At 36.6% G+C, this 16,300-nt stretch overlaps 1 protein-coding gene across 1 annotated transcript; it reads left to right on the top strand.

Annotated features, from left to right (window-relative positions):
* Nucleotides 1-1,320: 1,320 nt before the first annotated feature.
* LOC124795001 (mitochondrial proton/calcium exchanger protein-like) lies at nt 1,321-14,347 on the top strand. The gene is made up of 4 exons (XM_047258758.1): nt 1,321-1,443; nt 9,819-10,033; nt 13,294-13,444; nt 13,527-14,347. The coding sequence occupies exons 2-4, from the start codon at nt 9,921-9,923 to the stop codon at nt 13,788-13,790; spliced, it is 528 nt and encodes a 175-aa protein (XP_047114714.1). The 5' UTR covers nt 1,321-1,443; nt 9,819-9,920; the 3' UTR covers nt 13,791-14,347.
* Nucleotides 14,348-16,300: the final 1,953 nt, after the last annotated feature.

Here is a 16,300-nt window from a genome sequence, read left to right as displayed (position 1 = left end):
GATGTAACATGTCAGTTGCTACTGAGCACCACCTCCATGGCCACAAATAATTGACCTGTAATTAACAGGAGTTGCATGACCTCTGCATAAATATCTGGTGCCACATACTTCCAGAAATGCATCATTGACATGTTGAACCCATGCCACACAGAATCACTGCTGTATTACTTTCCAGAGATGGACCAACACACTATTAAGCATATGGCCTTAATGTTTTGGCTCATAGTTTATTTTTAAATGCAATAATAATATGTGCAATGTGTTAACAGTCTGAAATAATCTCTGTAGACTGTTGTTAACCATATTAATACCAATACCGTGTTCTTAATGGTAGATTATATATAAATTACAAACTTTATATGTGATAAGAGTTCAAAAGCAATAAAAATTGCTTGATGACAGTAATGGGATCCTTGCTAAACTGGAACCTCTTCTAACATTTGTTGTTGAATTGTTGGGGGTACTCACTTCAGAAAAATATTCACGGAATCCAGATTTATTTGGTGACTCCTGTTGTATTGCACCAAACCCTGTAGAACATCTGTTCAGCGTGCATAGGGGCCTGAGGATGGCACCATTGAAGTGCAGAAACAGGTAGCTTAAAGAAAAATAAATAAGGACTGATTGAAATACAACTGTTTGATTTTTGCTCTACTTACTCGTCCAACATTAGTTTGTCAAAACATGTTGGAGCAACAGAGTATTCCATGTGATTGGAAATGTGTTTCTGCTGTTCAGATTTGTTTGGAAAATGATTGCTAAATGCACGAAGATAGAAACCACCAGTACTGCTGTTAATTTGTTTTTGACACGTGAAAAATATTTTGTGCTCGCATGTAATGAATTATTCTAGAATCTGAGCAACTTCTCTCTAGATACTGGCTTGAATACTGCTAGTCACTATTGTGACTATCTCTCTCTTCATGGAATTTAAAAGGTTGTAGACAGACTTGAAACAATCTGATGCATGGCTCTATACATCATACTAGGTGTTATAAAGCTGTATTGAACTCGGTATATATACTAAATCAAACACTGGTAGATCCGGGATGGATTTACTACCATTCACCTTCTTATTTGCACAGGCTGTTCACAAACTTTAGACACAATTAATGTTAACTTCATTTTTCCAGTTGAAGAAGTTATAATTTCAGGTCTTAGTGGTATATATTCATATGTTTACTTTCCTCTACTCTGGTTGTTGTCTTTTTGTTCTGTTATGTTTGCCTGAGGAAGGGACTTCAGCTATTGGTTTCCCTCTGCAGTCAGATTTAAATCCTGTACTTAATTTAAAATATTTGTCTTATTACTTAGGAACTGAGTTCCATTGATTTTGAGAAGCTAGAAGATGCTTTAGACAGCATTGGAAAAGAAAAGAAGAAGTTGCTCGTAGAAAAGGAGGAACTTGATGACCTCAAGGAAGAACTGGCTGAGTATCAAGAGGTAAATTAACCATTTTGCTGCTTAATGTTACTTTGTAGCTTATTTTGGTGTTATAATACTATAGCTTGCAACTAAATTCAATTTGTAACTCTGAAAAGTGCTAATAAATTATAGAAATCTTCAGATTATAGGGGGTTATTCCGGATCTGAGACTGCACAGACAATCAGAAAACATGTATAATCCTAAATACATGTTTTGCAAGAAACTGCTATTTATTGTATTTACAAAACATACTATATGGTACATTTGAACGTTCACTGCTTTACTTTGGCATTACTCACCAGAAACAACAATTTATTTACAAAATTACACCTAAAACACAATGTATTTAGCATCATTTGCTTACCATTCACTTCCAGGAAGTAATCTATTTTTTTCTGTTTGTTTTTCATTCACTTTTTTCATGGTGATGTTTCCCACTTTCTGGAGAGTAAAAACATTGGGAAAGTCAAACAAATTTTGTCCTTCATACTCTAATATATTAGCGTATTTCATTGTGTCATTTATGTGGTAAAATGTCACTTATATAATAGTATGTTCTAAATGCAAATATTCATTACAATTATAACAGAAGACTTATAGCATCAAAAATCACCAAAATATGCATGGGCAACTTACAGACTGGATAATCGACACGTGGATAATCAGCAACTTGCTGCACTTCTCGATAATAAAATAGCATAAAAGAGTGAATATCTGTTTTATATTTTCATTATGTCTTCTCTCCTGTAAATTAAATTTTAAGCACCTGACACTAAGAGACACTCTGCTCACTTATTACTGCCAAATTACTCCAAAGAGATTGAAAGGTTTTTTGAAATAGGAAGCTTTGCAGACTCTGATAAAAATAATTTTTTAGTTTAGTTTATTTTACTTTCGTGGAAACACAGTGCTAGACCAATAAAGCTCCACAGTGTTTTATTACGTGTGTTCATTTTTGTCATATTTACATACTTCCTGAGCAAATCATCATTCAGTAAACCGGCTATCAACTTGAATTAAAGTTTGATAATGATTATTCATTTAAAAAACTTGGGACACAGTTGTACAGGTATGAATTAGCGTGTGTGTGTGTGTGTGTGTGTGTGTGTGTGTGTGTGTGTGTGTTCCTTCATCTGTTGAAGGACATTGTCTGATAGCAAAGAAACATCAAGCAGTCTACTTTCAAACGTGCCTGTCCTTGCTCAACACCACCTCTAATTGATGAGTAGCAACCTGTTCTAATTCATATTGCAACAACAGCTTCGCTGGTTTCTTGCTTAAGATCGCAGTGTGCGTGTGACTTTTTCAGAAAGGCAGCTATCTCATTCCATCTTCTGCAAAGGGAGAGTACGCTTTCCTAAATACCACACTCATTCTGCAATCTTCTGCAGCAAGAAACCCATTAAGATTTTATTGTATTGACTCACTGCAACATCTTTCATAGACATTAACCATACTGTAATTCCATCCCAGTTTCCTCATTGTTTAACAGTTCTTGAGATGATATGTAACACTGTGGGGCAGGACAAGAGCACCTGCAGTCACTTTCTTGAAATGAACAGTTGTAGAAGAGCCAGTGTGCGCACATCTGGAAACAGATTATTAAAATTGGTAGCATGTCAGATTTTTTTTTTTCTGTAAGTAGAAAGTGATATATTGGATATCATAAATATAAGTGGAGGATGTGTAGGGGATGGAGGGGATCATCAGATGTTACAGTTCCTGGATTGGGAGAGGCACAAGTGACAGAGAGAAAAGGAATTATGAACAGAGTTCAGAAAAAAATCTTAACTAAAATTGCCTCTTCACAGACTGGAGTTTCTGAGTGATTTTCATTTCTTCTGGTCTTGTTACATTTTGTCATATTCTGGTGCTGTTCTTTGTATGAAGACAGTAATTGAAGTTCCGAAAAGCTACAAACTGAACTTATATCTCCGTTTCTTCATTTATCAAGCCTATGTAACCTTTGTGCTGTCGAGCAGTTTGGCAAGTACACTTGCTCATAGTGTCCTGCTCACTGTTTTTTAGTAGTGACTTAAAATTTGCTAATTTAGAAATTTTTTTTATTGTTATTTAAATGTAATCTCATCACAGAGATTCCTTTCCTTTGTTGACACTTTTATGTCGCAACAAGAATGAGAGCTCTTACTGGTTTGTACAAAGAATTACAGGCTTTGATGTACTATTTATGCATGTTTTGCATATCATTTTCTTGTGACAAGTGACACCTGAAACATATGTAAACCTAACCTTCAAATATCTACTGTTCATTCTTTTCTATAATATGGATAAGTAATTGAAAGTGGATGTATTGAGTATGGTACGCCCACTAGACTCAGTTGTAAGACGAGTAAGGCTCAAATATCCATCTGCCTAACAATGTGTAATTTTTTTGTGTGTTTTCGTGAATCACTTTATTAATGCTCTGCTAGTTCATACAAGTAAGTGTCACCAATTTCCTTGCTCATTCTTATCCAGTTAAGTTAGTTAATCACTTCTAATTACCTCAGTGTTAACTGAACATTAACTTCTAACATTAGTCTCTTCATTCCTTGAGTATAAAATTGACAATTATGAAATAGAAAGAAAATTATGTATGTCTACATACATACTCCATAAGCTACCATACGATATGTGGCAGAGGTCACCTTGTACCACTACCAGTTGTTTCCTTTCCTCTTTGACTTACAAATGGAGTGAGGGAAAAACGGCCATCTATATGCCTCCGTACAAGCCCTAACTTCTCTTACTCTGTTTTCATGGTCCTTATGTGAGATGTATGTTGGTGATGGTAGGATCATTCTGCAGTCAGCTGCAAATGCCAGTTCTCTACAGTTTCTCAATAGTGTTCGCAAAAAGAATGTTGTCTTGAGTTCACAAAGCATCTGTATAATGCTTTCGTGTTGAATGCATGTACTGGTAACAAATACAGCAATACAGTTCTGAATTACCTCAATGTCTTCCTTCAATCCAAGAGATCCCAAACACTCAAGTAGCACTCAGGAATGGGTCAAGCTTGTGTTCTAGTGCATTAACTTAACATTTTTCTATGTTAAGAGCTCTACCAAAGCCGCTGAAATTTTGAACTTGATATATGCATTTCAGGTTGGCAGCATAACAATTTAACAAGTAAAGAATGAAAAGGGTGAGGCACTAGGCTTGCGGCACAAACCATTCCCAGCTCAGTAACCGCTTTCGGTTGCCAACTTTGCTTTGAGTGTACATAAAAAACGTGTTGTTGGTTTCTACTGTGTGCTTATATTGTTCGATGCTTTAGAAAATTATGATATGTGAAAAATGCTACAGAAGTGTTTATTCACCCAGTGACAGTCTTTTCCATCGATGTGTATCGCTAAACAGCAAGGCACTGGAGTTAATGTGGAGAACTCATGAGTTTTACGAGCAGGTGAAAGTATCTTGACATCTATCAGTTCCCGCAAATGAAGTAGTGGGACGCACATCAAAAACTCTTGGAATTAGTGCAAGAACAGTATTGAGTAACAGAGTGTTACTGCAAAAGTTGAGAGATTTAGACGTGAGCCATAATGATTCTGTGGCATCTGGATCATATAATGTATTTTTAGTGACTCCTGGAAAGAAGAAAAAGCAGCCACACACTCACATACTTGGTATTCCTTCTGGGCCAATGTTATTTGCAGGCGTATTTATGCTTACTATAGCAAGAAAGAGTATGCTGCCATAGCAAAGTTACTAATGTCGCTAAAAGAAAGTTAACTTTTCAGGAGCAGGAGAAGTGTCAAAACATTTTGCTCAAAAGTTTGGGTTTGCATTACAAAGTGCTAGATGGACGCAAAGTCCTGTTAAAAAAGGCACATACTGTAACAGGTCAATGCATATTCTTGCACAGAATTGTGGACGAGGACGTTCATTCCATAATACAGCTAGACAAAGCATGTGTTAATGCCAGGAAGCTGTCAGTCAATGATGGCTGGATGACAATCCAAGAAGTAGTGTTCATCAGCTGACAGGAAGATTGTGGTCCGTGCAGGTTCCTCCAGTGGTTTTGTTCCTGATGCACTTTAGTTTTTTGGTCCAAAAAGACAGACGATTATCATGAAGGAAAACGTAGATCATACATGATTTGTTGAGTGGTTCAGGAACCTTTTCTGTCCCTACAACAACTGTAATGAACAACACTCCATATCATTCAGTGATACTGAATGAAGCCCCAACCACAAAGGACTGCAAAGAAGTTATGGCGCATTGGTTACAGGCATGAAAGATTGCTGCGGATATGAGCATGATGAAGCTTCTGCTATATTCGCTTGTTAAAGAAAATAAGGCATGTAGCAGCATCATACTGTAATAAGGCTGCCACTATATCACTGCCAGTTCAGCCTCTTTGAGTTAGTATGGAGTCATGTGAAGACATTCATGAGAAGCAATAATAAGTCTTTTACAATAACAAATAACAGAGGTGGGAAGGCAGTTGTGTGAAGCTCTTGCAACTGTGGATGCTGCCTCATGGAGGAAAAAGGTAATCACATTGAAAAACATATTTGAGCAGCGCAGTCAGTGGAAGATATCGTTAGTGACCATGAACAGCTAATGATTTGTCATGTTGATGAGAATGACGAAGATGGTTTTGGTGCTTATTCTGACAAGTGACAATGGGAGCTGGATGGAATTGTGCCATTGTTGCTGTAAATTGTTGAGCGAAAAGCTATGAACATCGGTTATTTATTGCATCTTCGACATAATAAAACATACAGCGAGAAGTTATTATCTCGGTATTATTTATTTTGTAAACTATGTACCATATTGTTTTCAAGCTATCAGTCATCATCAAATGCTTTTGTCCTGTATTTGTTATCAAAAGTGTGTGCTTTGTTGTACTTATAGCTACAGTATTACACAGTGTTTATTTGCTGTCATTATGGTAGCAACTCAAAAATGAATTGTTATTGCTCAGATCTTACATTTACAGGGTGGAATGGAAACCCATATTGTCTGCAACATCACTATTGCAGTATAACGAACCTAACTTGATAACATAAACTGTTGTGCAATGTTTTTCTGGTGCAAGTGTAGGTGTCATTCATCACAAGAGTTAGAAATTTTGTTTAAGTCATCCTATATCCTCCAGTAGTCACCCAATGAATACACTTTCCCGTACACTAAAGTCTCATCAGCAAAGAATTGCAGACAGCCATTCACCGTGTCTGTCAGATCATTTATGTGCGTAGAGAGCCGTAGCATTCCAATCGTGCTTCCCTGGCACACTCCCGACAATACCCTTGTCTCTGATGAATGTTTGCCATCAAGAACAACATACTGGTTTGTATCACTTAAAAATTCTGTGAACCACTCACATATCTGGTAATATATTCTGTACGCTCAGACTTTCGTTAACAGTCTGCAGTGGGTCATCGTGTCAAACAGTCTCTGTAAATCTAGGAGTATGGCATCTATCAGCTGCTCTTGATCCATAGGGCTCAGGATATCATGTGAGAAAAGAGTAAGAAGAGATTCACATGGGGAGTGCTTTCTAAATCTGTGCTGATTTGTGGGTAGAAACTTTTCTACATTGAAGAAATTCATTATATTCTAACTCTGAATATTCTCAAGAAGTCTGCAGCAAATTGTCACTAAGGATATTGGCTTGTAATTTTGTAGGTCCATTCATTTATCCTTCTTATACACAGGAGTTACCTGCACTTTTTTCCGATAACTTAGGGCTTTGTGCTGGGTGAGAGATTCATAATAAATGTGAACTAACTGAGTGATTATTGCCAAAGAGTAATATCTGTAAAATTGAGTTGAGATTCCATCCGGTCCTGACGACTTATTTATTTTCAACTCTTTCAGTTGTTTCTCAGTGCCAGGGATGCATATTACTATGTCCTTCATACAAGAGTCTCTGCGATAGTCAGATGACAGTATGTCTGTATGATCCTCTTAAATAGATGATTTCTTAAATTTAAAATTTAAAACTATTACTTTTTTGTTCGCTGTCTTCTATTGCCATATCAGACTGGTTGACCAGTTACTGAATACAGGCCTTCGACACGCATAGCAATTTACCTAGAACCAGAATTTTCTCAGGTCATCAGTCAAATCACACACTAAGGTTTTTTAGTATAAGTTTTTGTTTGCTTTTTGATTCAAACTTTTTATAGACGCATGAATTTTTGTCTTTGACATGTCTGTGCTGTTTTTTAACTGAGATTGCAACAATCTCTGTGTTCTCATTTTCCGCATTTAGTCATTAAACCAAGGTAGATCTTTGCCAGACTTAATCCAATTGCTCAGTACATACTTCTCCACAGTGTGATTTAAAATCATTTTAATTAAAACTTTGCCTATAATTGCTCTATGTCCACAATACTGGAACCTAATCCATTCATTGTCTAGGATTCTAACAATCATGTTTCTGCACTTTCCAGCATAAAAACTTTCCTAGGCTTCTTGATGGATTTATTAACATTAGTAACCATCATCACTGTGATATCACTAATCCCTGTCTCTATATTCACACTGTCAGTAATGTGAGGCCTGTTTTTAGCTACAAGATCTAAAATATTCCCATCACTTGTGGTTTGTTGAATGAGCTGCTCCAGAATGTTTTCGAGAAATGTGTTCAGATTTACTTAACAAGACTGTCTGTCCTTACTACCTGCGATGATGTCGTAGGCACCACAACCTATTATAGTCAGTCAGTTGAATCCACATTCCGCTAATGTTGCATGATCAGGTTACTTCTAAGATACAGAGAGTGGACTGTCTTTGTACAATTCTATAACTGTTTGAACAGAATCAGGTGGCTGGTAAAGAAAAAAAGAAAAGAAAAAGGTCAAAAAAAAGTCTGATTATTAACCTGAGTTCACCTCAGCCAATTAACATCAGTTGATCTAGGCCGGTTCCTGATTTCCAGATACTTCGCTGTCACTCTCAATTTAGATCTTGATGGACACAGTATTTTTGTCGATTGGTATGAACACTCCCCATCCTATGGAGTCTAACCTTGTCAGTGTACATTCCATTCCTTATTAAATATTTTGGAGCTTTCTACTCCATCCAGTTCTCCTTTCTGAGTAAAATTTGAACTCGGCGGTTTTCCTGGAAAGTGATAAATTTAGGGGCCAAATGTATTGGCAATTTACTGTTAACATTTTGATATTTGAAGTGTCCTTACTCGGTAAGTGATTTGATTTCGTTCTCTACATATTGACTGTCAAGCATTCCTCAGGGGCCTGAGACTGTTACCAAGCCTCAAAAAACACGAGCACTCCACAAGTACTCTGTTTCTCAAGCAGCTGAGCCTCTATGTGGTGCACCCCTGATCTATCAATGGAAACCCTACAATTCTCCACCCCATAATGCAGGTCCAGAAAGCTGCAGCCAAGACCATCACAGAATTGATGGAGTCCCTGGTTGAGACTCTCCACTAGGCTTCAAACCAAAGGGCTACAATAAATTCTGGGCACAATACTGCAAATTGTAAGCTCTGCTTTCACCCTTAAGGGAGACCAACAGTCTTCACCACTCCTACCAGCTTCCCATATGAACTGAGAATGGCTTCAGAATACAGGTGACTGGTGTCATTGGTGCCAACATAAGCAAGCTTGTGCAACGCACGAGTGTGTCTACCACCGCTACACCCCAAGACACAGCTTGCGGACAACCGCCTTTGGTCAACATTCCCAGCAGTTCACGAACTACAGCCAACTACTCATGTTTCCGCATACGGCATGCACACTCCCTGTCAATCCTACCACAAAGCGTCAAATGGAAACAGGAGGTAAAAATGTAGATAAAAACAAGCCTTCCTGCCTTTTAGAGAATGATTTGCACTGCCAGACTTGTTAAAAACATGAACACAAGTTGCTAGAATACGAGGAACATGACACTGGCACTAGTTCACTGCTCACTGGCAGAGAAACAAATGTAAGTAGATAAGAGTAATTAAAGTGACACTAGTGACTACTGCAGCAGAAAATTGCTCTACAAATTTACCTCACTTCACACAAATGATCAAAAAAGCCTCAGACTCTTACAACAAAATAAATAGCACTACAAAAAAATGATAAATAAACAGACTGTTCACTTCTTGAAAGATGGCTTAATTGTTACCTGTAGCTTGACTGGTCTATGCATTTGCTCTGTGTTATTTGTGTACTCCAGTGCATCATACAGTATATTGTTTCAGGAGCATCAGGATTTAACAGTCTTGAGGCAGTTTGAATGCTTTTCTGTGTTTTAGGTATCTACGAACAGTTGTTTCTTGCAGTCTTTAACCATTTGTGCATTCTGTTGTGTAGCAATGACATTGTTTTGGTTACCTTACCTCTCAAGGTGCAATGATATACATTATGTAACTGCTGTTGTTGTTGATGTTATCATTATTATTTTGAGCTTTTTAAATTTCCAGGATGTTGATGAACTGCGACAAGTAGTAAAGTCAGCCCATGTGTCAAAAGCGGAGCTTAAAGAAACTAAAGCTGCAAAACGCCTTTTCAATAAAGTAAATAACATGATCAACAAAATGGACTGCGTGCTGCAGGAACTTGAACGTGAAGAACAACAACTCAAAAAAGATCTTGAAGCTAAAGAAGAGTTGGAGGAAAAGGAATCAAAACAAAAAACGTGAGTTGCAGGTTCAGAACTTTTTTTGTCGTAGTCACCATAAATCAGATAATAAATGTAAATCTTAATATTTTTCATATTTTGCCTAACCCTTTATAAAACAGACACTGTCAGAATAGCCTAAAATTTCCGTGACACTGAAATAGCTGTAAAACTATCAACTATGTTGTTTTAACAATCCTAATCTGAATGACAGTATTGTTCATTTATCCTGTAGGATCATAACAACACTCTTCTCGTAGAAACCTATGTGTGAACTAAAGATTGCCACTGTCCAGATTCAGCATGTTTTTTCAAGTTTGCTGCTTTCAGTTGGGAAAATTGTACACAAATGTGGGTTATAACTGTCTCAAGTTGATAGTTTTATGTTTTATTCATAATAGTAATCTTTGAACTTGTTTGTGTGGCAACTCTGTGGTGGTGATTCGTAGAAATAAATCCTACCTTCCATCCTTTTTTTCTTGTTGTAGAATGTTTAAAACATTGTTGCTGTGGTCTCAAATTGTTCCCTGTTTGTGTTACTAGTTTCTTATTCTTGTAAATCTATTTATTCCATCTTTATTCTCAAAACTGGTACTCTTAAATTGTTCAAATGTATTTTCTGTATTTGATTTTGCACTGAAACTAACTTATTTATGCTTAAACCATGTAAATAGTAAATTGAAAAAGTGCACCTGAAAATTGAAATTAAAACTTAATTAATAAAATTTAAGACCCAGCAGTACTAGAACAACTAAAAAGAGAAGTATGGTAGGTAGCAAAGGAAAGTCCTGGAATTAATGTAGTCTGACTAGTCTAAATTACAAACTGTTGTATTCATCAGGTTACCTTCCATTCGGAAAGTGGATGCGCTCAGTGACTGTATGTGACTTCTAAATTATAGAGTGCAGCAATCAGTTGTCCTTTTTAGATTTTATTATGCAAATCCGGATTTCGGCTAGTAACTAGCCATTCTTAAAGCACTATTTTTTATTCTCAGTGCATGTAAGTTTCTGTTGTTTGGGTGTCAGTCACAGTTCTTTGAATACTTTGAATGGTAGTATTCAAAGAACTGTGACTGACGCCCAAACAACAGGAACTTACATGCACTGAGAATAAAAAATAGCGCATTAAGAATGGCTAGTTATTAGCTGAAATCCGGATTTGCATAATAAAATCTGAAAAGGACGACTGATTGCTGCACTCTGTAATTTTATAACTGTTGTCTTGACATAAAGTATCTGCCTAAAATGTTAACATTATACCTGTTCAAAACTTAGGCTATTTATTGATTGTCTTGATTTTCATAATACAAGGAGAAATTATCACCATCGTCCTAATAGCACAGCTATGAAATTTAAATCTTCATTTTCACAAATATTTGGCTGATTCTTTCAAAATATGTTGTGATTGTGGTAGCACCTGAGAACGTGGCTCTGTTTTGCTGAATGCATGTTGGATTTGACTTATAGATGGACATGAGGATGTTACAATGTTTGTTGCTTCCAAAACATACCATCTGCCCACCACACTCTCCTTGGCTATCTAGAACCAGCAGCTGACACACCCCCTTTCATTACCATCATACACCACAGTGAGTGTTGAACAATATTGCTGCAGGAAAACATTTTAAGTCAATCCTGCCTTTTGTCACTAGTCCTTATCTAGATTTTTACTATCTGTTAGGTAAATGTATACTGTTGTTGCGTATTTGTCCAGTTTTAAAGTCATTTCAAAGTGGAGTCAGGCAAACTGCAGTTTAAACATGATAGATGTCCATAAAAAGCAAAAGTATACAGTACTGATTCCTTTGGTTGACAACTCAACACACTCCTGCCCTCACTCTTCAGAGTTCTTGGCCAAGGTGGTAAAAGCCCTTCCATAGTGCTGTGCCTCAAGAACTGCAAAACACAAACTGCAGTGTCCTTGTGGGATGCAGGTCATATGTAACAAAACCAACTAATACATAAATAAAAAATTGCAATCACAATTCAATCCAGTTCTCAAACTTTCATTCATCCCACAATGTAGCGACATCTGTCCATATTATCTCCAAGACGGGTCTTGCCACTTTTATTTCATTCTTGTGATAACAATTACAGTCAGTTTAATATGTTTCATTTTTAGACATTTAATCCTGGATTAGTTTTCTTATTTTGTCTGAATGTCACCATATTGCTTAAAGCTGATTAAAAGGTGTTAACATTTTTATGCGATATTCTAATATGTGAACAGCGACTGAATTTCTCGTTTGCGACACACTTGGTAAATAATTGCAATCTCTAATAACCAGACAGAATATTGAAATGTGTCCAGAATCAAATAATGGTTTTTTGAAAAACAAAATTTCTTTCTTTTCAATATTACCTTCACTTAAAAAGCACCATAAATGTTTGTATACGGTATACATACACACATGAGAACTTTTATTGCAAAACTTTTAAGATAAAACAAGTGTTTGTAAGATAATAGAATTTAATGCTATGTCCTCTTATGTTTCACAAAATTTAAGGAGAGCAGTAGATTGTTGTGGTGACTACTCCGTAGTTTCTCATTAGTGCATTAGTGCTGTGCGAGACAGATGTCATGACTGTACAAGAAAGATCGATACTGTATAGAGTGCCTTGGCGTATTAAGAAATCGGGAGCCTGTTGGAGCATGAGTATCGTTTGCCCAACCTACCCTTCTCTGCATTATCTCAATAGCCAAAGCTTCACCTGTGAATGGGAGATGACCACTATATCAGTCTCTCAAACAACATAAAAAATGTCAACCTTAGCAGCAATAGTTCATTCGGCGAGAATACGACAACCTTGTATTTTTCCAGTGACAAATTTGGGGGGAAAACCTCATCTTATAATCGGGTAAAAAAAAACTGTGTGTGTGTGTGTGTGTGTGTGTGTGTGTGTGTGTGTTCGGCTGGGGGGAGGGGGGTGGCAGTTGGTTTACGCTCGCTTTGTCTATGATTGTTTATGGAGTGAACCTTTGTATTGCACATGTATACATTACTTTGTGTGAATCAGTTTGTAATTCTCTAACTGCTCTTGGGACCACAGCGGTTTCCAGTTCTTAATCTAAAAGTGCACTGGTTGAAAATAATAGAAACTAAGCAAGAAAATGGGGAGGGGGGCCTTAAGTAGTCCGCGAATGGCATAATCACAAAAGAATTTCTCTTAACGAGGCACAATTTTTTTCTGTGAAATGTTGTCACAGTCTTATATTCATAAAAGCTTGCATTTTTTTAAACATTTGTGATATAATAAACTGTTCCTTTTCTCCAGGGAGCAGCTGGTAAGCATAGAAGAATTAATTAGTGCAATCAGGCAGATCCAGAAAGTTCCTGATGATTCATTTATTGAACAAATATCAGAAGTGTTAGCAAAAATTGATGCTGATCGTGATGGTTCACTTCGTGTAGATGATGTGCTTAAGGTTTGTATAAGTTTCTTTAAAATTTGTCCTTTTGTGTTGGTTCTTGATGCAAAATAATGTAAAGATTGACCTTCTTTTTCAGGTGATTGAGTTAGTTGCTGCAGAAAATGTTAAGCTCAACAAAAAGCAGATTGATGAAATTGTAGAATTAATAAAGAAGGAAGAATTAATTGAATTGGAGGAGCAGATGGGGAAAGTGTTAGAGAAAGGTGCCACACGTCGCACAGCAACGCAGGCAGGTGAACCTTGTCCAGATAATGTGAATAAACAATCATGTGAAGTGCCTGCTGCTGCAGTCACTGCATCCAAAGCACCTGGCACAGATAAAAACTGTAAAAAGCTGTAGTATTTAAATTTAAATTCATTTTAATACTTGTAAGTATAATTTATTTTTTAATTTATACAATTCTTATTGTTGGAACAAGTGCAGTGTTCGGCTTTTCATATTATATTTTTTGTATAGATGTAAATAATTGTGTAAGATTTTTCTGTAACTCAGTGCAGTTCACTTTTAACTCTGTATGTCTCCATCAGATATTCATTACAAGAGTGTACCTGAGATAATAGTAAATATTAGAATGGGATCAAGTTCCATCATCAAGTATTAATAGCTCCTTTGTGAGCACTATGTACCAAATGAACTTACATTAAATTTTTGTGGAAAGTATTTAATTTCAGTGCTATAATGTATTCAATAATGAGTGCTGGCTAAATTTGTTTAGTTCTTCTTGTTTTAATTGAGCGAATACAGCTGCAGACTTTCACAAGTTGTAAACATTCCAGTCCATTAACCTGATAATTTTCGGTATCTTACTTTCATTCTAACAGAACTTTGCTGGTGTAAGGAGCAGGGAAAATTTAATAAAAAGGTCACATGTGATGTATATATGGTATAACAGTTAATGTTTCTGCAATTTTTATTTACTTTGTAGATCAAAGGTGTGGTTTTTTCCCCTAAATATACTATTGACTCCCTGAACATAGGCAAAATAGCTTTGGTGGATACATCAAAGTATTTGTCTTGACAAATTTATGTATATGTAAATGTCATACTTGGAACAGGCTGAAAGAGGGCAGATATTTCTGTGTTACAACTCTAAAGATTTGTAACATTTTTTCATGCTAAAATGATTGCCTTATATCCTCCTTTAATTTTTGAACTGAAGTACTGAAAATCAAGGAAAGTACAATGAATATATTTTGTTATGAAATACTAACTCCTTCCAAAACAAAAAATTGAATCAGAATCTTAAAACTTGAGACAATGGACCATTTTGAAAATACCACATGCGACATTACAAAGGATGTATAACTCTTTTTTAAGTTTTGCATACCTTTGTACCTTATTTTGGTATCAGTAATGATCCAGTTGTGTGTTTAAGTAAATGGATTTTTTGTGATTTTTTAGATTACATACAACTTATTAAGGAAATGCTAATATACATAAAAACAAACAAAATATTACAGTGCACTACAATATGATTAGTTGTAATGGGAAAGTAACACTCTTCATTTTCTCAGCATTGTGTTCAAGGATTCACAGAGAGATACCAAGGCTGACCAGTACCTACCTTCAGAAAGCACAACACTGCCAGTAGAAATACTTCACAGATTGTCACTTGTGTCCTAGAATCTAAGTGATATATCCATCCTCCCTCCTGTTATAATATTAACATTTTTTAAAACTGAACTTTCTCTGTTGTACCAATCTAGGAATCACACACTCACATTACATACTGCTGCAGGCTTATCGATTTTATCACTCAAAAGGAATGTGGTTTTGTGGGTGCATGTGAGGTTTGTTTTATGTAATATTAAGTAGGGCAATTATGCTGTAGGAAAGGGGTGTCTGTCGGGTTACTGTTTTTACCAGATTTTACATTGTCCTTACTTTGACATCTAAAGTTCCTGCTACCGTTTTCCAAGATAGTGGGAAACTTCTTTTTATGAGAAGAATATGCAACCAAAAACAGAAACAACGAAAAATCCAGTATGGAATGTAACAATATTATGAGAAGGAAAGTTGCTACTCACCATATAGCGGAGATAGTGAGTCGCACATAGGCACAACAAAAAACTCTTTTTGTTGTGCCTATCTGCAACTCGGCATCTCTGCTATATAGTTAGTAGCAACTTTCCTTCTCACAACCAAAAACTGATATTTGCCAGGCAGTGGCAGAAACAGATGTAAATAGAAGGTGATGTGATTACTAGTTTTAGGAACCAGAGTTTGCTCAGTATGGATTATTACCAGTAAATTGGCAGAAGCAGATGTAAATAGAAGGTGATGTGATTACTAGTTTCAGGAACCAGAGTTTGCTCAGTATGGATTATTACCAGTAAATTGGTTACTTTTACAATACATTTGTTGGGCACAAGAGTTTTGAGTCAATACCTGCAGAAATTTATCCTAAATCTCCAAAATTTTTCAAGGAAGGAATGACAAATTAAGCAGTACTCAGAAGTAACATCAGGTACAACAGAGAGAAGATTGAAGACCAAGACCAAAAAGTAAGATTTTTTTTGCTTTATACAATTTCTCTAGAACATTGAGTTGTCAAAGGACTGAGGAGGACCTCTAGTACTGACATCATAAATTCAGTATCCATTGTTCACTTACATCCCCCCCCCCCCCCCCCCACACACACACACACACACACACACACCTCTCTCTCTCTCTCTCTCTCTCTCTCTCTCTCTCTCTCTCTCTCTGTCTCCCCCCCCCCCTCTCTCCCCCTCTCTCCCTCCCTCTCCCCCCCCCCCCCCACACACACACACACACTTACTTACTCTTCTCACTCTTAAACTGTACTCCAGCTTTTGATCGACATGCAAGTAACACTAAGTAACAATAAC

The sequence above is a fragment of the Schistocerca piceifrons genome, chromosome 1 (genome assembly GCF_021461385.2).
Source record: "Schistocerca piceifrons isolate TAMUIC-IGC-003096 chromosome 1, iqSchPice1.1, whole genome shotgun sequence".
NCBI classification, from domain to species: Eukaryota; Metazoa; Arthropoda; class Insecta; order Orthoptera; family Acrididae; genus Schistocerca; species Schistocerca piceifrons.
Note: the sequence above shows the minus strand (reverse complement) of the source record. Positions and strands in the feature narration are given on the sequence as shown.